A 24,800-nucleotide genomic window follows, 5' to 3' on the forward strand; every position below is an offset into this window, starting at 1 on the left:
CCAGTGTTTTATTAAAATCTTTTTCAGGTTGAGGACACCCACATTTTCAAAAAATTTCTAAATTGAGCCCAAAGTGGTTATGGGTCCTGTTTCTCCCAATACTTTAGTGCCTTCATGAACTTGAATTGGAATAAAAGAATTTGAGAAAGTTAAGCTATCAGGGCTCCCTCCTGACTGTGTAGAATCACATTACAACAGTAACTTTTATATCTATAGTACATCTTTGTGCAAAAAAGTGTTGCTCAAAGTGCTTAAGAAGAGGTAAAAGAAAGAATAAATTATTACAATTGCAAACAACTGTATAAATAGACGATCCAATAATGGAATTATTTGGCTGGTAAAAACTGTAAAGCAGGTTTCTGGCTGTTTGACAGGCTGCTATGGCCAAATTTACTGTATGCTTTGAAAGGGCTGTTGTCTCCATTTATACTTCTCGCTGCAGCAATGGGGTATCGCAGTGATGTAGCACTGCTGTCTCCCATCAAGAAGAGCAGGGTTCAAGTCCTAGGTGTTCCCTGCATGGATTTTCCACGTTCTCCTTGTTCCCACGTGGGTTTGTTCTCTTTCCTTCCCCAAGTCCAAAGATTGCTGATGATAAATCGACCCTCATGTCTGCTTCTCTGTTCTCCCACTCCAGGGCTAGTTCATGCTTTGTACTCCATGCTTGTTGGGGTAAACTCCAGCTGCCCCAAGAGCCTCCTCTGGATAAGCAGATGGATAGTTGGATGAACTATAGCCATGTATGCAGCTGTGATTTGGAAGATGTTTTTTTTTATCAATCTTGATTTCTCAATTGTGTGCAGGACATGCAACTAATATTTATTTTGCACACCATCCATAATTTGGAAGGTTTGTTTCCGGTCCCTGGAAGAAGGAATGAAAACCACACAGTTGGGGAGAAATCTTAGCGTATTGAAAATTGGATTCCTCAAGTAAGTGCCACCATGTGCACTTGGTTATTGTGGCACATCTCAAGACAGGAAGTGTCATCCCCTCAGTGTCAGACCTTATTGTGTTGATGCAGTGAGCTGGTGACAGTGGGGTCCAAATGTGGGCTCGGTGGGTGTTTAAATGGCTCAGTCTGTGATCCAAGTGTAAAGTAATCCTGGGCAATATGATCTTAACTCTTTCAGGGCTGATGTCGACTTTTTGTCAAATTTCAGGGGTAGAAGACAATAATCAGTTGTAAACTGTGACAAAACTCGCCCTTACGTTTTAGTTTGACTCTGTTTGCTAGAAGGAAAGTTACATAGCTTTGTTGATTTAACCTCGATTCCCTACGCGTGCATGAGTAGCGAAGAGCAAACGACCTCTAAAATGGTATCGACATCTGGTGAGAAACCAAAGTACAAAGCAATATACTCCATGGACGTTTTATGCAATTTTGTTGAATAGGACTTATTGGACTCCGAGTTTGATGCAAGTGATCTGGAGATGGATATTGAAAATGAAAGTGAGGTACCAGCATCATCTGGTTGGTCCCCAGCTGATCGTAGCTGATGGGAGGACCACCACTTACGATGACAAGAGGTACAAACCATGTTGCGTCACACTGTGACCGCCATCGCCGCCCACCTGCTGTGTGATGACAGCCAGGCAGCTGGCTCACCGTGTATTCCTGCTGACCATTGAGGCACCCCCGCACAGCCACTGCTGCCAGAGATGCTGAACATGCACCAACAGCAGCCGCAGCACATAGTAGCAGACATTTTATGTTGGTTTATGTGTGAAACCATTGCTTTGTGTGCTTTTCAGAAAACTGTTTTTTTTTTTGGAAAAAATATTCAGCCCTCAAAGAGATAAGGGAGGTAGAAATAATTACACCGTGCGGGAAGAATAAAGGAGGCTGGAGGTGAAGAGGAGAAGCAGGGCTGTGCTGTGTGAATACCTCCTTTTAGATTTTGGTCTTTTGTTTTCCACATTTGTCATCTGTCACCGTTGTATTTCAGATACAGAATGGTGTCTGGGATGATGCCATGGCAGTTAGCACTCAGTAAATCACACTTCTGCAGTCCTGCACACACACACACACACACACACACACACACACACACACACACACAAATGGTTAATAAATGCCCAATTCCTGCCACCCACCTGGGAGCCTCCAGCACCTTGTAGGCTTGCATTACAAGCAAGATACCGTATGGTAAGAACTGCAGAGTCATGCGGAGTGCTTAAGGATGATTTGCAAGAAAATGTCAGGAAAAAACATAGCCATCTTGAATGCTGTTTCAAGAATTATATGATCCTTTAATTTATTGAATTTTAAAATGAGAGCACAGGGGCCAGTTCAGCAGCTGTGACATGGGCACAACTGTGTTGGAACAAGAAAAAGAATTCAGTTTGCTTCCAACAAACTCTGAGCTACTGACAGGAACAAGCAGTCGAAATGTGATGAAATCTGAGCTGTGCAAACCTCGTAAGCTGCTTAAATCAATTGTAAAAGAGAGGATTAACATGGAGTACAGGGGACAAGCTGGAAACGGGGAAAGAAAAAACAACTCTAGATGTGAGAGAAGGAAAAAAACACCTCAACAATAAAAAGATCAGCAACAAGTAAAAAGAGTAAACCTAATATCAAACAGCTAAGTAAAACATCATGAAATAAAGCTACAGGTGTGCACAGCAGACGGAGGTTTTAGAAAAGACCAATGCAGAAAATGAACTCCTTATCATACAAGCGTTGACTACAGAGGGAAAATTCCCAGAGTGGTCAGGAAGCTTCCATATAGTTATAATATTTAAACGTGGCAGAAGAAGTCCCTTGTGCCATGCAAAAGAGTGGCGTGTCCACCTGACATGTCACAGATATCCACTTTACCAGTGTTGCTGGGCCAGACCTGATTTACAGAATGAGAACATAAACTCTCCAACCACTCTTCTTCTTCTTCTTCTTTTTCTTCTTTCGGCTGCTCCCATTAGGGGTTGCCAAAGTGCATTATCTTCTTCCATATCTTTCTGTTCTCTACATCTTGCTCTGTCACACCCATCACCTGCATGTCCTCTCTCCCCATATCCATAAACCTTCTCTTAGGTCTTCCTCTTTTCCTCTTACCTGGCAGATCTATCCTTAGCATCCTTCTCCCAGTATACCCAGCATTTCTTCTCTGCACGTGTCCAAACCAACACAATCTCGCCTCTCTGACTTTGTCTCTCTACCATCCAACCTGACCCGATGCTCTAATGTCCTCATTTCTAATCCTGCCCATCCTTGTCACACCCAATGCAAATCTTAACTTCTTTAACTCTGCCACCTCCAGCTCTGTCTCCTGCTTTCTGGTCAGTGCCACCGTCTCCAGCCCATATAACAAAGCTGGTCTCACTACCATCCAGTAGACCTTCCCTTTCATTCTTGCTGATATCCATCTGTCACAAATCACTCCTGACACTCTTCTCCACCCATTCCACACTGCCTGCACTCCTTTTTTCACCTCTCTTCCACAATCCCCATTACTCTGTACTGTTGATCCCAAGTATTTAAACTCATCCACCTTCACCAACTCTACTCCTTGCAACCTCACCATTCCACTGACCTCCTTCTTATTTACACACATGTATTCTGTCTTGTTCCTACTGACCTTTATTCCTCTTCTCTCTAGAGCATATCTCCACCTGTCCAGTGACTCCGCAACCTGCTCTCTACTCTCACTACATCACACAATGTCATCAGCAAACATCACCACCACTGATCTCCTGGGATTTTCATACACAACCTTCTCTAGAGTTTACAGAGAATGGTCTGAAAAAGTGAAAATATCCATGGGTGGAAAGGCTTTGTTGATACCAGAGGTCAGAGGAGAATGGCCAAGCTGGTCTGTGTTGATAGAAAAGCAACAGTAACTCAAATAATCATTCATTACAACCAAAGTCTGTGGAAGAGCATCTCTGAATGCGTAACACATTGAACCTGGAAGCAGATGGGCTACAGCAGCAGGAGACCACACAGGGTGCCACTCCTGTTAGCTAAGAACAGGCAACTGAGGCTACAATTCACACAGGCTCACCAAAATTGAACAATAGAAGATTGGAAAATGTTTGCCTGGTCTGATGAGTCTCAATTTCTGATGGATGGTAGGATCAGAATTTGTAGACAACAAAATGAAAGCACAGATCCATCCTGCCTTGTATCAATGGTTCAGGCTGCTGGTGGTGCTGTAATGGTGTGGGGGATATTTTCTTGGCACACTTTGGGCCCCTAAGTACCAATTGAGTATCATTTAAATGCCACAGTCTACCTGAGTGTTGTTCCTGATCATGTCCATTCATTTATGGCTACTTCCAGCAGAATAACGCACCATGTCACAAAGCTCAAATCTTAAACATGACAATGAGTTCACTGGACTCAAATGGCCTCCACAATCACCAGATCTCAACCCAACAGAGCACCTTTGGGATTTGGTGGAACGGGAGATTTGCATCATGAATGTGCAGCCAACAAATCTGCAGCAGCTGTTTAATGCTGTTGTGTCAATGTGGATCAATATCCCTGAGGAATGTTTCCAGCACCCTGTTGAATCTATGCCTCAAAGAACTATGGCAGTTCTGAAGGAAAATGGGGTCCAACCCAGTACTAGTAAGGTGTACCTAATAAAGCAGCCACTGAGTGTATGTCTGGGGTCAACTCGCTAAATTCTTGGTAGAGGACAGCATTGAAATCTCTCACTAGAAAGACTATGCCTACGGGGAGGTTATTTCTAAAATCCCATCTCTAAAATTCCTCCAGTCCATGCACTGCAAGTGTAGCGATGCTGTAAACACGAGTGAAGCATCATCTCGATGACTAGAAAAATGTATTGAATTTGTGAATTCAATATTAGCAGTAAAACTTTAAAATGGATCTCTTAAGAATAACATTAAATTCAGTGTTGTGGTCTATACATATTTTGGTATATCATTCACAAATAATAATTTTACTTTTTAGGTATACATTCAGAACTGTAATGGGGTGCAGCTTCATCCACGGTACTGTATGTGGTCCTGCTGTCGGTTTAGTTGTTGTTACTCACTGCAAACAAAGCACTTAGAGTTGGTGCTCTGGAATGATCCTCATTTAGTGTCCGGGATAAAAAAGTGTTTTGCTTTTTTGACGTCACAGCTCTGTGTAGACTTCCATCCAGCTTGATCTCCTGGTCTTATCTGACACTGTCTTTTCAGGGTGAGGCAGGTTTTCCTGCAGCAGAGGTGGAAGGAGCAAGATAATGGGTATTGGAATCTGTCAGATTAGTCGTCCTCCTCTCCAGAGCAAACAGATATCAGGATAGAGCAGGTGTTCTATTCATACCAGTAACGGCGGACTGCACAATAACGTGCAGTGAATACACTTGACTTGAGCATTCCTAGTTTTCATCCTCTTTCTTTCTCTATACGTTTATCATTCGTTTGCTCAGAGGTTGATGCGCTTGCTACTTCCTGAGCAGCTCTTCCTTTCTCCACCCTAGCAGCCCGCTTCTTCTATTCTTTCGTCAGCATCTTTTCCCGTTAAAACTGATTAAGTCAGTTTTTGTATTGCAATTGCTTAGTATGGTTTTATTAATTTTTCACTTAAGCTGGCACTTAAGTCTTCAAACTGCCTCAAGAACGATTTAAAGTATGAAGAGGTAGGGGAAGTGACGGCGAAGGTGGTAGGGATGAGAACGGCTCTCGTACGCATGCACCGCACGGCCGCCCAGCTGGCTGCTGCTGAGAGTTGATTCTACAAAAAAAATAAAAATAAAAAGAGTAATAAGAATCATCACTCCAAACTGGACAGTAGAGGTCACGTAGTATATGTGTACCAAATTTCAAGACAATAATTCAAACGGTTTGCAAGCTACAGGTGATTTAAAATCCTGGGCAGACAAACGGACTGCCACGGTAGCGTATTGTATAAGAAGATTCTTCCTCATGTTTTTGACGTTTCCCATACCAGTCAGGCATGCATAGAGCCGGAACGTCTGACAGCACATTTACTATTTTCAGGTGTATTGACTACAGAAGTATCCTGTGGTCCATTGTTAACAACAGCAAAAAGACATCGCTTAACAGGAATTCTTTTGACCTCCTTTATACCTGGGTGTGACAGCACACCATTTAGTTTGAAAACACATTGTAGAGTTCATCTTTTCACAAATGTAGCTGCCAATTGTGTTAGCCGCTGCTATGGTGCACAAAAAAGTTAAGGGCTGAGTGAGTGAAGAAGAAAGAAAGACTTCTGCTGACATCCCCAAGAAGCATTTGGGTGTGCAGTGTTTTACATGCTGTCTCTGCGTGCCCAGGATTAAATAAGAGCTGCTGTGGGCCTTTGTAGTGTAGACATTGAAGGTTTGTGGAGGCCAAAGACAGCTGCAATAGTGCAAATATTCAGACAGGGATGAGTCTTGATGTGTGCGAGCCATTCCATCCTCACGTTCGGTTCATCTGTGACATTGTAACTATAACAACGACAACATTTATTTATATAGCACATTTTCATGCAAATGATGTAGCTCAAAGTGCTTTACTTGACAAAATAAATAAGAAAACAAAATTAGGGAACACTAATTAACAAAGGGTAAAAGTAAGGTCTGATGGCCAGGGAGGACAGAAAAAACAAACAAAAAAAAACTCCAGACGGCTGAAGAAAAAAAATAAAATCTGCAGGGGCTCCGTGGCCACGAGACCACCCCGCCTCCTCTAGGCATTCTACCTCATATAAATGACCTCAATCAGTCCTCATTGTATTCAGGGTTCACATGGAAGAACTTGATGATGACGGTCATGTGGACTTCTGGCTTTTAATCCATCAATGTAGGGACATCATGGTGCCCTGATCAGGTGGTGGTGGTACAGATCGCCACCACAGAAAACAGGAAAAAGAACAGCAGTGAAAGTAGGGGTTAGTATGGATTACGGAGCCACCACAAATGATAATGATAATTAATTGAATATATAGAGGATCAGGATTGAACTAAAATGAAGCTATGAGAAAGCCATGTTAAAGTAATGTGTTTTTTAGCAGTTTATTAAAGTGCTCCACTGTATTAGCCTGGCGAATTTCTATCGGTAAACTAATCCACATTTTAGGTGCATAACAGCAGAAGGCTTCCTCACCACTTCTTTTAAGTTTAGCTCTCAGAATAATGAGCAGACACTCATCTGAAGATCTAAGGTTACGATTTGGAGTGTAAGGTGAAAGACATTCTGAAATATAGGATGGAGCAGATTATTTAAGGCTTTGTAAACCATAAGCAGTATTTTAAAGTCCATTCTAAATGACACAGGTAACCAGTGTAGTGGCATCAAAACTGAAGAGATGTGCTCGGATTTTCTTCTCCTAGTTAAGATTCTGGCAGCTTCATTCTGCACTTGTTGCAATCTATTGATCTCTTTTTTGGGTGGTCCTGAGAGGAGTGTGTTACAGTAGTCTAGCCGACTGAAATCAAAAGCGTGAACTAATTTCTCAGCATCTTGCGACGTTATAAGAGGTCTAACTTTTGCTATATTTCTTAAGTTAAAAAAAGAATCAGCTGTTCTAGTAATCTGATTAATATGTGATTTAAAATTCAGGTCAGAGTTAATAGTTATCCTTAAATTCTTTAACTCTGTGACAGAGACAACAAACAGCTGGTGACAATGCACCGTTCACTTCTACCACTTGTCCAGTGATGTCCTCAAGTGCCATACTATAATCTGGCCCAATGTTTATCCACAGCCATACTTTCAAGGGAATTGCTGTCCTGCTGTTTAGGCCACAGGAAACACCTCATAAAGTGACCATTACTGAAACTAGCCATGGCTATTCCGGTGCTGTTACTGCAGTCACATTCAGTCTTTCAGTGTTCCCGATCATCTTCCAGAATCGAGTGCCGTGTCCCTCTCCGTGATCCCCCTCTTATCTTCTGGGAGCCTACTTATCCAGTGTCCTGGGAGTTGCTGCCTGCCATCTTGAACCTTCCCGTACTTGTAAAGTGTAACATGAATATTCCAGAGGTTCCTGAAATACAGAGCTCCGTGTGCTTGTGTGATGTTTTGCTGTCGATCACCCATCCGGACCCACTTATCTTCAGGGTAACATGCTGGCTACCTGACCACCTGTGTTGTGATACAGTGAGATCATTTGGGATTCACATATGTATGCTCATCCACACTTGGGGCAGTTATTTTTATGTGTGTGTCATCAGTCACACCAACAACTTCAGGAAAAGCAATGATTTGAATTTACCAGTACCTTCTGTGGAGTGGTGAGGAACCTCTGCGTAGGTTAAAAATCCATTGGTTCTGACTTACCCAAATCATCGCTATTGGCAAAGCTACATTTTCCCTGTGGCCAAAAAACGTAATGTTCCAAACACTTTCATTTCAGCAGATAGCACATGGCTGGAGCAATCACGTAACGTACAAGATTAGCTACGCATATTATTTAACTCTGTGAAATGTATAACTTTTTACAAGTTAGTTGTTGTCCAGCGTTTCACTGAATTTGCGTGCCGATCTCTCTCTGAACACCATCTTCTGGCAGCTCCTGGTGAGTTAGAACAGTTCAAGTGTTTACAGCATCGCAAGCAGATCACTAAACTAGGAAAACTGATAAAATACTTTTACTCTAAATCCTAAGATTAGGCCCAAATTTGTGTTACTCTGAGATTTTTGAGCCAGTTGGGACCTTATTCCTATTCAGAGATGCTTGATAAATACGGGAACAGGACTCTAGGTGAGTTCTCAGTGCTGTGTTAAATAGCTTAACCACCATTGATTTGTGCTTATCACAGCAGGCTATGTTTCCTAACATCCATTTAGCCTTCTCAATCACTTCTGTACGCAGTTTTGATGTGGACAGTGACGAGTCTGTTAGAATTCCTAAGTCTTATCCCATAAGACACCCTTTCAGCCTTGAGACTCCCAACCCACTGTGTATTCAAATCTAACATTTCTGCTTTCAATTGTGAAAGGAGACACAACAATGTGAAAGGGTTGAGACACCACCTTGGTGAACCCTGTATGTAAAGTAGAATGCAAAAAACATGTAACAAGTCGCTAGAATGTCTTTTCAGACCCGAGTTCAAAACAGAACTAACTCTAAAGATGGCCGAACTGCTGGTCATACAGCTTCCAGGCAGGAAGGTGTGGGTCCAGGATGGCGGACAATGGAAGGGACGTCAGAGATGGAGTGGCAGTCAGTCTTCTGTTCTACAGAGGGAGGAAGAGAATATGCATTAGCAAATAGTGCCACCCCCTGGTGTGGCAGGTAACTGCGACCACCAGAGCACTTAAGCTGTCTCTCAAGCACACTATGTGTAATGCTTTACATTTACTCACATGAAATTTCTTCTGAATTATATACAAGTCCATCTGTAGTAACTCATTCCACCTCACCACCTAGTTCTGAATCTTCTGCAAATGTAACCAACATTTAATTCAACTAATTTCTCTGACACAAAAGTGTCAGATTTGCTTTGCATTGTATTTGTCGTCATGTATTGAAATTCTAAGGGTCATATATATTGTATAAAAAATACAACAATCCTCCAGCAGCACTGTTTCCTCATTTATTTTGAAGGGCATTGCTTGGCATAAATATCTTGCTATCCAGTTGACATTTTGACATAGAAAAGATTTAAAGGCTTTTTTACTTACTTTTCTAATACCTTTGATAGCCAGGCGATCCCAATATCATTTCATCCCCAACAATTCAAAACCTTTAGGCTTTTAGGTTAACATAAATCACTGAGGCTAAGGTTGCTTCACTTCTTGAGAACACCACAACATACAATAACTGCCATTAATTTATTTTCTCTGCTAGATGAATACTTTCTGTAACAGTTGCAATGGATGTGTTTTGTACTTGGCTGCAAAACCTGAGCATGATGATTAGCAAACCACATATCTGACATGTCTTCCTGTCTGCATTAAATGGGCCGCTATTAACTGTCCTCGGCACGGATAGGAGTCCTACCACAAGGCAGTGTGACAGACGGAAAAGACCATAAAGCTAATTTGTCTGCCTTCAGCTTCATGTGTTGCATCTTTGACGCTGCAGAGAGTTAAGGGACATGACCACAGATATGACTAGAATAAACCGAGCAATTGAGAAGAAGCTGAAACAATCGAGAGTAGACTCCTTGTAAGCGTCAAAAAATAAAACATCCATTAAAGAGCGAGAACATATCAGATACCTACTGGATTGGCATCAACCAACATTACTTCAATCTGATCGTTTCCATCACACACACCAGTCATACACTCCAACAGCAACCAAGGAATTGGAGGTGCAGGGTTATTGGGCTTTGGGTCCTATGCACAGTGAGCATCGAGGATGTGGCATGTCAGAAAAAGAGCCACAATGACATCAAATGGCGGTGAAGGACATTGCAGCCTTGGAAGAGTAACTTGAGATGTTGTGTTTTGTGAGAGGCACTTGCTCAAGGACTGGAGGTCCAAGTGTCACTAGTGCTCATTTATATACCATCATCCATAAACTCCCTCTGAGCAACTGTGTCGAATACTCTGAATCTTCTACTAATGTGATGGCTGACACTCCAAAATAAAAACATTACATGTTCAGAACTTCAAATTGGTCTGCAGTCCCTCCTTCACTATACTAAAGATAGAAGGGAGAAGGCATTGGTGGAACCAAGGCCAAACCATGACAGTCCCAAATACACTGCTGATGCTTCTAAAATGGTTGCCCTTGAGAGTTGTTGTTAGTTTCCGTAAGCATTTTAGACTTTCTCGTGATGTCTCTCCTGTGGCCACTGCAGATGTTTCCCAAATGATTGAAAGGGCAAATGTTTCCAGATGTAAGGAATCTGAGTTTTGGTATCCTCATTTGGACTGTTCTCAGTTGGTTTTGTGGTTGTTTATTGTTATGATATTGTTGACTTGATGTTATTTTAAAAGAATTAAGTGGATAGAGCTGGTGAGCTTTGTTGGCTGAATGGCCTGTTCTCGTCTAGATTGTTCTAATGTTTTCTGTTGATGCCATTTTGTGTTGTATTTTCTACATGGTCACTATCATTTAGTGAGCATCTTTGCATGGTTGCGGCCATGTTGTTTACAGTTGTTATCCCTGGTGCCGGTTGAGTGAAGTGTGTCATCATGTCCCACCTACAGAATTTAAGGTCATGCACTGCAGGGCCATCTTAACGTATGGGCACAATGAACACTGGTCGGGGGTCCTAGGAGCATAGGGGCCCACAATGTTTTTGATGCCTATGTATGTTGCTGTTTTGCAATCAAAACAACGCACTTCTTTGCCCTGTGATCCTGTTAAGACGGCCCTGTGCACACTGGTCCTGACGTTAGGGATAACGTATGGCCATTATTTTTTCAGTCTCCTTTTTGTGTAATGGCTTCTTCCAGGAAGACTTTCAGCATGAGGACCTTGTTGCTACATTTCTTTTGCCATTTTGTGTTTTGGTTGTAATTGCCCCTTTTTTGTAATACCTGACTCCTTTTCTATATGCATTTTGGTTTATTTAATATTTGTATTGTGTAAGTTTTCAGGTTTTCTGCAGTACTAGGGTGTTGTACCGTGTTAGCCATTGTGAATTGTGGAGAAAAGCCAAGCAAAATGACACCTTTTATTGGCTAACTAAGAAGATTACAATATGCAAGCTTTCGAGGCAATGCAGGGAAGGGGCCTGAGTTACCTCGAAAGCTTGCATATTGTAATCTTTTTAGTTAGCCAATAAAAGGTGTCATTTTGCTCAGGTTTTCTGCTTAATTTAAATGATGTTTAATAAAGTTTATTTCCGTTTTTAACTATTTACGTGATGCGATTTGTTCATCACGTCACCACGCTCGTCACGCCGAATACGTTATGGGAATGTGACAATATAAATATTGCGCTTTGTGCTTGATCTCTCAGTGGGCACTCTTTGCTTCATGCAAATCTCTATTAGCGGTTGCTTTACTCCAACTAGGCACATGCCTCAGGTTTCTCTTTACATTTTGAACTTGTTTTTGTCCTCTTTTTTGTCTTTCATCTTGCCCTTTGATTTTGGTTGCGTGACACTTTGATCTGCCGGTTCTGAAAGCTTTGCTTGTCCCCTGACTGTGTATTTTTGCCTATATTTGTGATCCTTTTTTGTACTGTCCGTGATCCTCGGAGACTGTCTCATAACACTTTTGGCTCTCTGACTCAGCTGATGATTCAACTCCATTTTTTGCCAGTTCCTATTTGTTCATTCCATCCCCTGGTCTTTTTCTCTCTCTCCGTATTTTACTAGCACCTGCTCTCTTCCAGACAATTCATAACGCCAACGCTAATACTGGAAGCATACTGTAGATATTTTCCAATATTTAGAAAGTCCATCTAAAGCACTGCAGATTTTTTGTTTTTGTGCCTCCAAGGAAGTGCTGCCACACTCATAGCGTCGCAGGCCACCACAATGCACTTTTCTGATGTTTCTATTAAAAGCAAATATGCCTTTACAAGAGTCTACAAAATTTCCCTCCATGATTCCTGTAAGTTTGTGTTCCTTTTGTATCTTTTTTTTTTTTTAACTTCCAAGCACACATCTACTGTTCTTTGAAAGTATCTGCAGAAGCAGGCAACTTTTTTGGTGCCATTTTGTAATGCCTAAATAATTAATAAGCACTTTTCAAAGGCAGAAAAGGTAAGCGGCTGAAAGGCTTTCTCTAAGAAGGCTACGGGGTGATTATTTGTGGCTTTTAATCTCTGTTTAAACAGTTCGCTGTGAAGTCTCTAAATCAGTGCAACAAAGAGTTATTTTTAACATTTCTATTAAGAGCTCAGCCTGGCTTTGTTGTCTGACTGCCTGGTGGTGGATTGTAGCGGCTCGTTAATGATTTATAGCCTGCTTGGCTTTTGTTGTCAGGTATAGCAGAAGAGATCTATAGGCGCAGAGTTTTCATGAGGTCACCATCCCACCAAAGGCACCCTGCTGAATTTCTAGTATGGTGCATTTTTCTGGCCTTTCCTATAAAGATTTCGCATCTAAGAAAGCGAGTCTAGAAATCACCTTAAATGAAGATGGCCTTTAAAATGTACTGAAATAACAAATTGCTATTGAGTACATTTTATATTATCAGTTCCAAGCTTGTCTTCACAAAACCAAATGTTAAATTTTTGATACTTAGAGCAAAAAAAAAAATAAAAACATATTTGCCTTGTGGCCATGAACTGGATAAGCGGGTTTTAAAATGCATGGTTCATTTACTCAGGGGTCAAGTGGTGCTCACTTAGAGAGGTTTTTAAAGCAGTGTGTCATTAGAATCTGTTCATTTTCTGACACCAAACATAAAAAGAACCCTAAGATTGTTGTCCAACATGCAGTGAAATGTCATTTCTAGCATTCAAGTTCCATTAGAAGCTACATAAGCCTAAACATTCATAAGGCTGTATTGCATATAACGCTACTACATGAAGCCCCCCAGAGAGTTTTCCTTATTAGGGATGACATTACAAACTTCATGAGACTATACTATTGCTGTATCTCTATGTAAACCTATGTAAATCTATGTAAACACATCGTTAAAACAGAAATGTTTTTCATGATTCAGTAATAAATGACAAAATGTAGACATGAACTGTAGAATGTGTGAAAGTTGATGGCCAAATATCAAATAAACACTTCCATAAAAGGTACAAATGCAATACAACAGCTTCTGTGGTGCAGCGGTAACAACTGCTGAGTTATAATCCAGAGGTTATGAGTTCAAAACCAGCTTCCCCACAAATTTACTGTTTTGAGTAGTGAGCTGCTCTTATTGTTAATATTATACAATAAAAACATACATTTGATTTGTGTCTGTAACAGCCGGTGTAAATTTATAGGATTTGTAAAAGTTAGCTTTTTTTTTTTTTGCTTTTATTCTCTCACTCACAATCACGATACAACACCCACCCCAGATCTGACACGGTTACTTTTTACTGGGAATAACTGTAGATGTGTGTGGTGTTTTGAGACAATGGAACTGGAAATTCTCTGATCTAGTGGGATAAAAGCCGACACACAAACGCTGGTGAATCTGCCTTCTTCGTATCTCACCGTTACTTGAATTCAGTTTTATTGAGTGTTCCTGCTCACGCTGAATTAGTATGCGCCTTATGATTCATAAAATCGCATTGACAAAAAAACAGAGACATAGGTATATATGATATTTGGAATAACTCATTTTATGACCTTTCGGAAAACATTGTGGCACTGATGCAACATTATTCATATTCGTTCGCATGCCTTTATGCGCTTGTAATCAGTGATCGCGTTTTTTTTTTTCCATTCTTGCCCTATCTCCACATTTTGGTGCATGGTGGTGTTTCTTTTATACTCCAGGACATGCAGAAGAAAGAATAGTACAGAGAGGTCAGTTCCATGCCATATGCAATCATCAAATTCAAATGTTAACAGTTCCCACACACCCAAGGACCGTCCTTCTTATATTTATGACATGTGCACCTGTTGCAATGTACACACCTCTCTGTGCTGTGTGGTTCCTATTACACTGAAGGAGCACCTGACACTGACTGACTCATTTTGCTTTCCTGGGAGAAGCGGCGATCTTGGAACAGAAGCTTGTCAATGTTGCATCCTCTTTTTCTTTTTCCATTGCCACCTTTGCCACAGTTCAGTACATGAAGTTTCTGTTTTGCTAGATCTGCTGTGGACAACTGTAACTGGAAGCACATAATGTGAAAAAAAAATTCCCACAACAGAGTTCCAAACTGCCTCTGGAAGCAGCAGCAACATAAGAACTGTGGGTCAGGAGCTTCATGAAATGGGTTTCCATTGATGAGCAGCTGCACACAAACCTAAGATCACTATGCGCAATGCCAAACATCTGCTGGTTTGTGTAACACACAATGCCATTGCAGTGTAAACGTGTTGCCTGGAGTGATGACTTGCGCTTCAGTACAGGGGCCGTCTTGGTTTGGTGAATGCCAGGAGAACGCCAACTTCTGGTCTGCAGAGTGTCTACTTTAAAGTTTGATGGAGGAGGGATATTTTTATTAGTAGAGGTCTTTATTGAAATTCCAAAAGGAGGGATGGAGTGGTGCCCTGTCCAGATTTTGTTCCAGCTTTGTGCCCTATGCTAGCTGGGATAGGCTCCAGAAGACCCCCCACAACCCTGTTCAGGACTAAGCAGGTTAGAAAAGGTGCTATATGTATAAAATGTATTATTGTTAATATTAGTAGTGGCACTAAAATGACTGACTGACTGGCACATGTGGAATAGTGGATAAAATGCCTCTAGGCAAGAAGTCAGTACTGTTGTTCTTGTGTGAAAGGTGCAGGTTTTGGCTAAAAGAGAAACGCAATTCATTTTGTATATTTTTCGGCAAAGTGAAACATTGAGTTTTGCTGCAGATCATTTCGCTCAGTACTATATGTAATCAGCTCCACACCGGCAACGTCTCACCCAGAAAACAACTATAAAAAGCAGTGCGGTGATGAAAACAACTCTAGGAAAATGTTTTAAAAACGCAATGTAAACTTATTGCAACTGCACAGGAGCCAATTATAGTTTTCACGATACTTAATCACACAACACTTATCTATTCAGGGTTAATTTCATTTGAAACTATCACGTTAGTTATATTAACTAGTTAGTTATATTATTATATTATATATTAGTTAGTTAGTTATCACTGAACATCGTCATTTCCAGGCAGAGGAGTAGGTAGCTTCAGTGTCAGACTTTTGTCACCATCCTGCTCCACTGACAGACTGAGGAGATCGTTCCTCCCCACACTATTATTATTATTATTATTATTATTTATGCGACTCTTCAATTCCACCCGGGGTAGTAAATGCTAACATGACTCAAAGTTATTGTCTGCTTTTTTTATTTTAATTTTTTTTCATTTTTATTACTATTTAATTTAATATTGTTTCTTTGTATCAGTATACTGCTGCTGGATTATGTGAATTTCCCCTTGGGATTAATAAAGTATCTATCTATCTATCTATCTATCTATCTATCTATCTATCTATCTATCTATCTATCTATCTATCTATCTGTCTATCTAGTTTTTTGATGGGACTCTGATTTCCTCTCAATTCTTATATTAGGCTATTACCATTGTTTTATAACTTGTTTTGTATTTGAATGATCTTTATTACCCGCCCTGCTGTCCTGTGTTTATTTGCTTTGTCCTGTTGTTTCCTTTTGTCAGTCTCCTTGTGATGGCACTCACTCTGGACTGAGCTGTATAAAGTAAAGGCTGATTACATTTTTTTTTTTAATGTAAACTTTCTCTGTTTTCCAGGTGGTACTGATCTCCAGCACTCAGGATGATGGCTTTGCCCATCAGAGAACCACCCCAGAGGCGCCGCTCTTTCGGCCCTGTGTCCCCCAAGCGCATCTACAGGAACTTGTCGGTCCGACTCAGAGGAGGGACTTCATCGGATCACTTGCAGGCATCTGCTGTTGTCAAGGCTGAGAGAGGATGGCATAGGAAGTCCGTTCCATCAGTGAGTTACTTCTTTTTTTCTGCCATGGTCAAGTGGTAAGGGAAGGGGGTGAGGTGCTTTTTTTAAAGTTTTGAAACACGTGTCAGCAGTGACTTTGAAATCTTCTTCTAAGAAGCAGAACTTGGTGTTGAGTGCTGTAGTTTCTTTTCCTTTTCAAGGCAGAAATGTTCAGACTTGTAGTGTGTTGTGAAAGAAAGGAATGGGCATCCAAAATCCCACTCAAAAATCAACACTGGCAGCCTAACCCCAAATGAAAAGGGCAGGGTTTCAGGCCTAAACAGGCCCAAAATGGAGCTTAGGCTTTAAAAGACTGCATAAAGCCCTCTGACCTACAAAAACTAATAAAAATTCAAAGATTTATTAAAGACTAACTGTATTACATTTCCTAAAGTAATGGCCGTTGATTATAGTGCTGTTTATTGGATGTATCAGAAATATTATGTAACTGAGTACTTTTCTGTGTACAATATTTATTTATTTGTTACTTTATTTATTTTTTACCACAGCTTAATTTTATTAGTTCATTGGCGCTCCTTACTCTTGAACATGCTACATACAATTGCCCAGGAGTAAAACGTTTGTGCCATAGGTCCCTTCTTGCTTTTCCAAATGACTGACCTTAGCTGTTGTTGATGGTCATTGGAAAAACACAATTTTACAGGAAACTCTGTTGTTTTGAAACCAAATGTGTAATTAGTAGGAATAATTGGGAAGCTGCATTATAATTATAATTTCACTTTCTAGAGCTGTGGTTCTCAAACTGTGGGGCGTGCCCCCCTAGGGTGGCACTGAAGCTGTACAAGGGGGGGCATCGAATAAATGAACAAGACATCAAAATTAATTTTTTACATTTTCATTTCAAATTTAAATTTGCAAGCATATAATCACAATAAATGCATTATAACTAAAATTAAAATAAAACATTTCTAAGGTATAGATCTAATGACTAATATGTGCCTGCTTTAAAGTACACAGCCTGTCCAGGTTTGATTTGATATTCGAGATATCGAGACATTCTGAGCTCCTTTTCTATTTGAAGTTTGTTTTTATGATGAGCGGCGCCGCTGCTGCTGCTTTTATAGTCGTGTATTTCCAATCCAGAAAGTTCGAGACGTATCGGTATCTGTGGCGAACATTCGGCTAACAGTAGATCAGGTGATAATGCAGCGTGACTGCACCGCATTGGCAGCGTAGCCAAAATTGCCAAATTGAGTTAAATAATTTACTGTGTATTGGGTTATTTTCATGATACAACTAACAGCGGTATAATATTTATCCGACGAAAATACCTTCGTCTCGCGCAGATTGACTTCATCGATGTCCTCGTTTACGAGATTTTTAAAAATTAAAACATATTTAATCGTTTCTTTACATAAGAAAATAATTAAATAAGAATAAATAATTTATTCTTTGTTTTTGGGATTAAAATTACTACCAAAAACCACACAAGGCATTTTACCAGTTATTAAAGCACTTTAAAAAAAATAAATTGCAAATATTTCATCGAAGTTAGCCAAACACACGCAAATCCTATGAAAGTAAAAATGATAGGATACCGCGACACGGCACGAGTATCATACCTTTGTTTGTTGTATCATGGGTTATCTACCTTATATTATGCAGGGGGCGCAGAATTATTCCAGGTAGAAAAGGGGGGCGCGAAATACGAAAGTTTGAGAACCTCTGTTCTAGAGCTTGGATGTCGAACTCTGGGCCTGGAGGGCCTCAGTGGCTGCAGGTTTTCATTCTAACCATCTTCTTCATTAGTGACCAGTTTTTGCTGCTAATTAACTTCTTTTGTCTTAATTTTAATTAACTTGACTCAGGCCCCTTAGTTGTTTCGTTTTCCTTAATGAGCAGCCAAACAATAATGAGAAACAAACAAGCCGCCACATGACCAGCTCACCTGTGCCCATCAAACAATACCTGAAAATAAAGAAAGGTCGTGGTCACGGTAAGGTTGATCTCTTAGGTTGCCAAAACACTTTGACGGTGTTCTTAGAAAAAACAGAAAATCAACAGTTCTGGAAATGTCTTCTGTGGCAGAATGAGAGTGGCAACAAGTCATGGAATTAAATAACGGGTTTAATTATCAGTAAGAATCGGGTTCTCATTAAGAGATTGGTTGGAGTTTGAAATCTGTCGGCTCATTTCACATCTCCTTTCTGTTTGGCTGTCGTTTAATCAAGAAAGGAATAAATTTAGGGGACTGAATCTTTAAAAACAGGGCTACTAAATGAAGGGAAAAGGAGTTAATTAGCAGTGAAAACTGCTCACTGATTAGGAAAAGGGTTAGAATGAAAACCTGCAGCCACTGCGGCCCACCGGGCTCAGAGTTTGACACCCCTGTTCTAAACATTTTGGGGTTTTTAGATCAAAAGCAACATGCCCTGAATCATGGTTTATTTAAACATATTACATACGACATTAACTTCTACAGGCTGAACATTTACGTGGGACGTACAATGAATTGAACATTTTAGGCACTGCATAGATAAAACAGGTAAATAATGTACAATGTGCCAGTGCTTGAAGTGGAACCAACATGCTGGCACTACTCTGTTTAGTCCGCATCGTGCTCCATTTTGCCTTTCGTTATTACTTTAACACGACAACATATTAGTCGAATGAGGGCTGGGATAGTCAGAGTCTCGCACTGAGCTAACATTTGATCAGGGTTGGGGTGGTTCGGAGATGGGGGTACGCCTATAGCGACCCAATAAAAATCAATGCAGTGTCCATCTCTTGTATGTTCTGTCAGTGGGCATCTCATTTACAGAGCATACCAAGACATGCCATGACTCCTGGCTTGTGTTGTGCCTAAGGCTTGATGTTAGCTAAGAAACACAGCACCTCTCACAGTATGTACAGTATACACGTCTATACAGTTAGGTCCATAAGAATTTGAACATTGATACTAGTTTCATAATTTTGGCTCTGTGTACTACCACAATGGATTTGAAATGAAGCAATCAAGATGCTATTGAAGTGTAGGCTTGGCAGTTTTTATTTAAGGAGTTTAACAAAAACATTATGAGCCATTTAGAAAAGACAGACATTTTTATACATGTTCAATATTTATACAAACTAATATAATCATAGATATAATGATCACTTCCAACACTTGGTTGAAAATCATTTACATGACTGAAGTCTGACCCCATGGCCATCTCCAAGTGTTGGGTTTCCCCCCTAGTGATGCTTTGCCAGGCCTTTGCTGCACTTGTCTTCAGGTGCTGCTTGTTTGTTGGACTTTCCGCCATTACTTTTGGCCACAGCAAGTGAAATTGCATGTTCAGTTGGGCTGAGGTCAGTTGATTGACTTGCTCATTAAAGAATATTCCACTTCCTTGCCTTGAAAAGCACTTGGTTTCCTTTCACGGTCTGTTTTGAGTCCCTGTCCATTTGTTCTGTGAAGTGTCGTCCAGTGTCAGTTTTACAGCAATTGTCTTGCTCTGAGCAGACAGTAAAACTCTGTACATTTCAGAAATCATCCTGCTTCTTCTGCCAGCTGTCATATCATCAATAAACTCCAGTGCCCCACTTCCATTGAGAGTCAACTACACATGCCCATGACATAACACTGCCTCCACCATGTTTCACAGATGATGGGGTATGCTACAGATCATGGGCTGTTCCTTCTCTTCTGCATACTCTTTTCTATCAATCATTCTGATATATATTGATGTTAATTTAATTTGTCCAAGAAAACTGTTCCAAAATTGGACTTTTTTTAATGTTTTCTGGCAAAATATAATCTTCCCTTCCTATGCTTGAGACTTACCAGTGGTTTGCACCTTGAGGTAAACCCTCTGTGTTTACTTTCATGAAGTCTTCTCTTGATTGTAGACTTTGGCAATGATAGGTGTACTTCCTGAAGAGTGCTCTTGGTTTGGCTAAATGTTGACAAGGGGTGCTTCTTCAGCAAGGACAGAATTCTGCAGTCATCCAGCACAATTGTCTTCCATGGTTGTCCAGGCCTTCTGGTGTTGCTGAGCTCACCATTGCGTTCCTTCTCTTTAAGAAATGGTTGATTTGACCACTCTTGGTGTTTCTGCTATGTCTCTGATGGCTTTGTCTTGTTTTCTTAGCCTAATGATGGCCTGGTTTTACTTGCATGGACTTGCATATTGAGAGTTCACAGCGGCAGCTTCCAAATGCAAATTCCACACTTGGAATCAACTCCAGGCTTTCTACCAGCTTAATAGTTGATGAAATCATGAGGGTCCTGCTCCCACCTGACTATGGAATAGCTTGTCAGACAAAATTGTACAAATACTTTTGAGCCCCTGAAAATGGGGGGACTATACAGTATATAAAAATGGCTGTCATTCCTAAATGGCTCCTGTGATATTTCTGTTAAACCCTTTGAATTAATGCTGAAAGCCTACACTTCAAGAATGAAGGTTTCTTTTCTATGCTTGGCTGAGATCCAGGGCTTTGAAATGCAAATGCTCGATTTGAATGCTGGTATTTTTGCTTGCAGTAAAACAAATGTGAAACTGGAACATGGCATATATGCTAAGAAATAATTTTTGGCCCATATCTTTGACTTCAGTCTGAAACACTTTGAGAACAACACCTTGCACCAAACTCATAATCAGCATGCCATCATCTTCCCACTCACGGGAAACAAGTTACAGTGGATGTGCAAATACACATCTTAAAGGAAAAAATAAATGCTATCTAAATCATCCTATTTATTACTTTTATGCCACAGAAAAATAAACCGAGCGGGAGCTCACGCTGTACATACCTCTTTCCAGACTAAGCACGACTGGGGTGAGACATGCAAAGCCATCAAGTCATGGCACAGGGGCAAAGGACAGTAATATGTATACAATAAATAAAAAAATATAGAATAAAAATATATTAAAACAATTTTATCATAAACTAAATTCAATATTGTTCAATTTCCCCAAAAGCCCTCATTTATTTGATAAGTTAAATAAATCCCCACACAAGCCATGGCCTGCTGTTATCCTGCCCGTTCTTCAAATGTAAGTACATTCTGCTCTTCAGCTTCAAACACAGTGAAAGGCGCTACATACTTTAGTGACTGACTGACCACACAGGAGGAAGGCTTATCCTCTTTCGTGGCCCAGCTAGGGTTTTCTCCTCTAATTAGGGTTCAAATTAACATTTTTAAGTCATCTTTATTCATTTTTAGCTCTTTTGTATCCATTAGGTTTGTTTGTGTTTTGTAGATAGATAGATAGATAGATAGATAGATAGATAGATAGATAGATAGATAGATAGATAGATAGATAGATAGATAGATAGATACTTTATTAATCCCAAGGGGAAATTCATATAATCCAGCAGCAGTATACTGATACAAAAAACAATATTAAATTAAAGAGTAATAAACATGCAGGTAAAAACAGACAACAACTTATTACATAAATTATGTTAGCGTTTACCGGGGTGAAATTGAAGAGTCGCATAGTGTGGGGGAAGAACGATCTACTCTGTCTGTCAGTGGAGCAGGACGGTGACAATTTAGCTCTGTAGGTGGTCCCCCATGGAGTGGGTCTGCCTGCCAATCACTGCCAGGTGCTCCCCTCTGCCCTATAAATTGGTGGGTCTGGGAGTTTTTAGTGAGTTCTTGTGTTATTTTTTTCTTTGTTTGTGTTTTTTGATTTCTCTGGAATTTTGACTTATGTGCTCTGTTTTTTGACTTTGCCTTGGATTGCCTTGTGTTTTTAGGCAACTCCATTTTGCCTTTGTGCTCTACAGAGCTTCACTGCTTGACAGAGCATTTTTGTGAAGAATAAAACATTTCTATGTTTGTGAAATTTCTGTGTTTGCCCGTTGGCCTAGCCCGGGTTTGGCAGTATATCCCCCTCTAGTGGGTATTATTGGAAGTGCTTTTGCAATGCTTTGGGACTGCCATGTAAAACAGGGTTCACCAAGTCCAGTCTTGAAGGACCAACGTCACTGCAGGTTTTCATTCTAACCCTTTTTTAATTGAGTTTTCTGTTTGTGCTGTTAATTAACTTCTTGTGAATTCATTTTAATTGACTTGTTTTTTAAGATTTGTTCCCCTGGATTTAGATAGATAGATAGATAGATAGATAGATAGATAGATAGATAGATAGATAGATAGATAGATAGATAGATAGATAGATAGATACTTTATTAATCCCAAGGGGAAATTCACATGCTCCAGCAGCAGCATACTGATACAAAACGTTATTAAAGAGTGATAAAAATGCAGGTAAAACACAATAACTTTGAATAATGTTAACGTTTACCACCCCGGGTGGAATTGAAGTCGCATAGTGTGGGGTCTCATCAGTCTTTCAGTGGAGCAGGATGGTGACAGCAGTCTGTCGCTGAAGCTGCTCCTCTGTCTGGAGATGATCCTGTTCAGTGGATGCAGTGGATTTTCCATTATTGACAGGAGTCTGCTCAGTGCCCGTCACTCTGCCACGGATGTCAAACTGTCCAACTCCATGCCTGCAATAGAGCCTGCCTTCCTCACCAGTTTGTCCAGGCGTGAGGTGTCCTTCTTCTTTATGCTGCCTCCCAAGCACACCACTGCGTAGAAGAGGGCACTCGCCACATCCGTCTGATAGAACATCTGCAACATCTTATTGCAGATGTTGAAAGACGGCAGCCTTCTAGGGAAGTATAGTCGGCTCTCTTACACAGAGCATCAGTATTGGCAGACCAGTCCAATTTATCATCCAGCTGCACTCCCAGATATTATAGGTCTGCACCCTCTGCACACAGTCACCTCTGATGATCATGGGGTCCGTGAGGGGCCTGGGCCTCCTAAAATCCACCACCAGCTCCTTGGTTTTGCTGGTGTTCAGTTGTAGGTGGTTTGAGTCACACCATTTAACAAAGTCCTTGATTAGGTTCCTATACTCCTCCCCCTGCCCACTCCTGATGCAGCCCACGATAGGCGTGTCGTCATTGAACTTTTGCACGTGGCAGGACTCCGAGTTGTATTGGAAGTCCGATGTATATAGGCTGAACAGGACCGGAGAAAGTACAGACCCCTGCAGCGCTCCTGTGTTGCTGGACCTGCAGTTCCTGAGACGCACATACTGAGGTCTGTCTGTAAGATAGCCCATGATCCATGCCACCAGGTATGAATCTACTCCCATCTCTGTCAGCTTGTCCCTAAAGAGCAGAGGTTGGATGGTGCTGAAGGCGCTAGAGAAGTCCAAAAACATAATTCTTACAGCACCATTGCCTCTGTGCAGGTGGGAGAGGGATCGGTGTAGCATATAGATGATGGCATTTCCGCTCCCACCTTCTCCTGGTATGCGAACTGCAGAGGGTTGAGGGCGTGGAGGACCTGTGGCCTCAGGTGGTGAAGGAGCAGCCGCTCCATGGTCTTCATCACATGTGACGTCAGAGCGATAGGCCAGAAGTCATTCAGCTCTCCAGGACGTGATACCTTTGTGACTGGGGTGATGCAAGATGTTCTCCAAAGCCTCGGGACTCTCCCCTGTTCCATGCTCAGGTTGAAGATGCGCTGTAAAGGACTCCCCAGCTCCAATGCACAGACCTTCAGCAGTTGTGGCGATACTCCATCTGAGCCCACTGCTTTGCTGGCACAAACGATTTCTTTATCGTTCCTCTGAATTGCTTCATTTCTTTCCATAAATGGCACCCAAACAGAAATGAGATGTGAAGTGAGTGAGCCAACAGAAAACCACCTAAGTCAGGGCCTCAAAATCCAACCAATTTCACTCCAATCAGCTGCTTAATAAGGTGCCAATTCTTGTCGTTAATTAAACCCATTCCTTAATTCCATGGCTTGTTGCCACTCTCGTGGTGCATTAGCAGACATTTCCGAAATTGTTGATTTTCTCTTTCTAAGATTACTATTAAAATGTTTTGGGGCGCGAGCAAATCGAAATTCCTGAGACCTTCACCTTTCTTTATTTTCAGATATTGTATGATGGACACTAATTGTTTTGGCTCATTTTGTATCTCATTATTGTTTGGCTGCTAATTAAGGAAAAAGAAACAATGAAGGAGGTTGAGTCGTCGAGAGCGAGTCAATTAAAATGAATTGAATAGACGTTAATTAGCAGCAAAACAGGCCACTCATTAAGAAAAGGGTTAGAATGAAAACCTGCAGCCATAGTGGACCTCCAGGACTGGAATTGGTGAACCCTGATGTAGAAGACTGCTTAGTGATTCTGGAGTGGGTTTTGCCAAGAAGTGTGGCACAGTGGTTAGTCACTGAACACTAAACACTGGGGAACCAGCCTGCGCTTCACTTATAAATTAACATCCCAGTCCCAAACCTGCTTAATGAATGGTACCAGTCCATCGCACACTGAGCCACTTAATGCAACACATTTATCTTTGAGAATATGAAAGCTGGAGTAGACATGTAAACACTACACAAAAATGGCATGGGGTTCAAACATTAAG

General features: G+C 40.9%; 1 protein-coding gene across 3 annotated transcripts in view; it reads left to right on the plus strand.

Annotated features, from left to right (window-relative positions):
* The window catches only part of LOC120537019 (ankyrin repeat and fibronectin type-III domain-containing protein 1-like), a 173,539-nt gene that overhangs the window by 94,263 nt on the left and 54,476 nt on the right, over positions 1–24,800 (plus strand). For all 3 annotated transcript variants that reach the window (XM_039765614.1, XM_039765615.1, XM_039765616.1), the window contains one exon: positions 16,193–16,397. In XM_039765614.1, coding sequence (XP_039621548.1) covers positions 16,218–16,397 — 180 coding nt within the window. In that variant the 5' untranslated portion in view covers positions 16,193–16,217. The remainder of the gene's footprint in view (positions 1–16,192; positions 16,398–24,800) is intronic.

This window comes from Polypterus senegalus, chromosome 10, assembly GCF_016835505.1.
Source record: "Polypterus senegalus isolate Bchr_013 chromosome 10, ASM1683550v1, whole genome shotgun sequence".
Classification (NCBI taxonomy): domain Eukaryota; kingdom Metazoa; phylum Chordata; class Cladistia; order Polypteriformes; family Polypteridae; genus Polypterus; species Polypterus senegalus.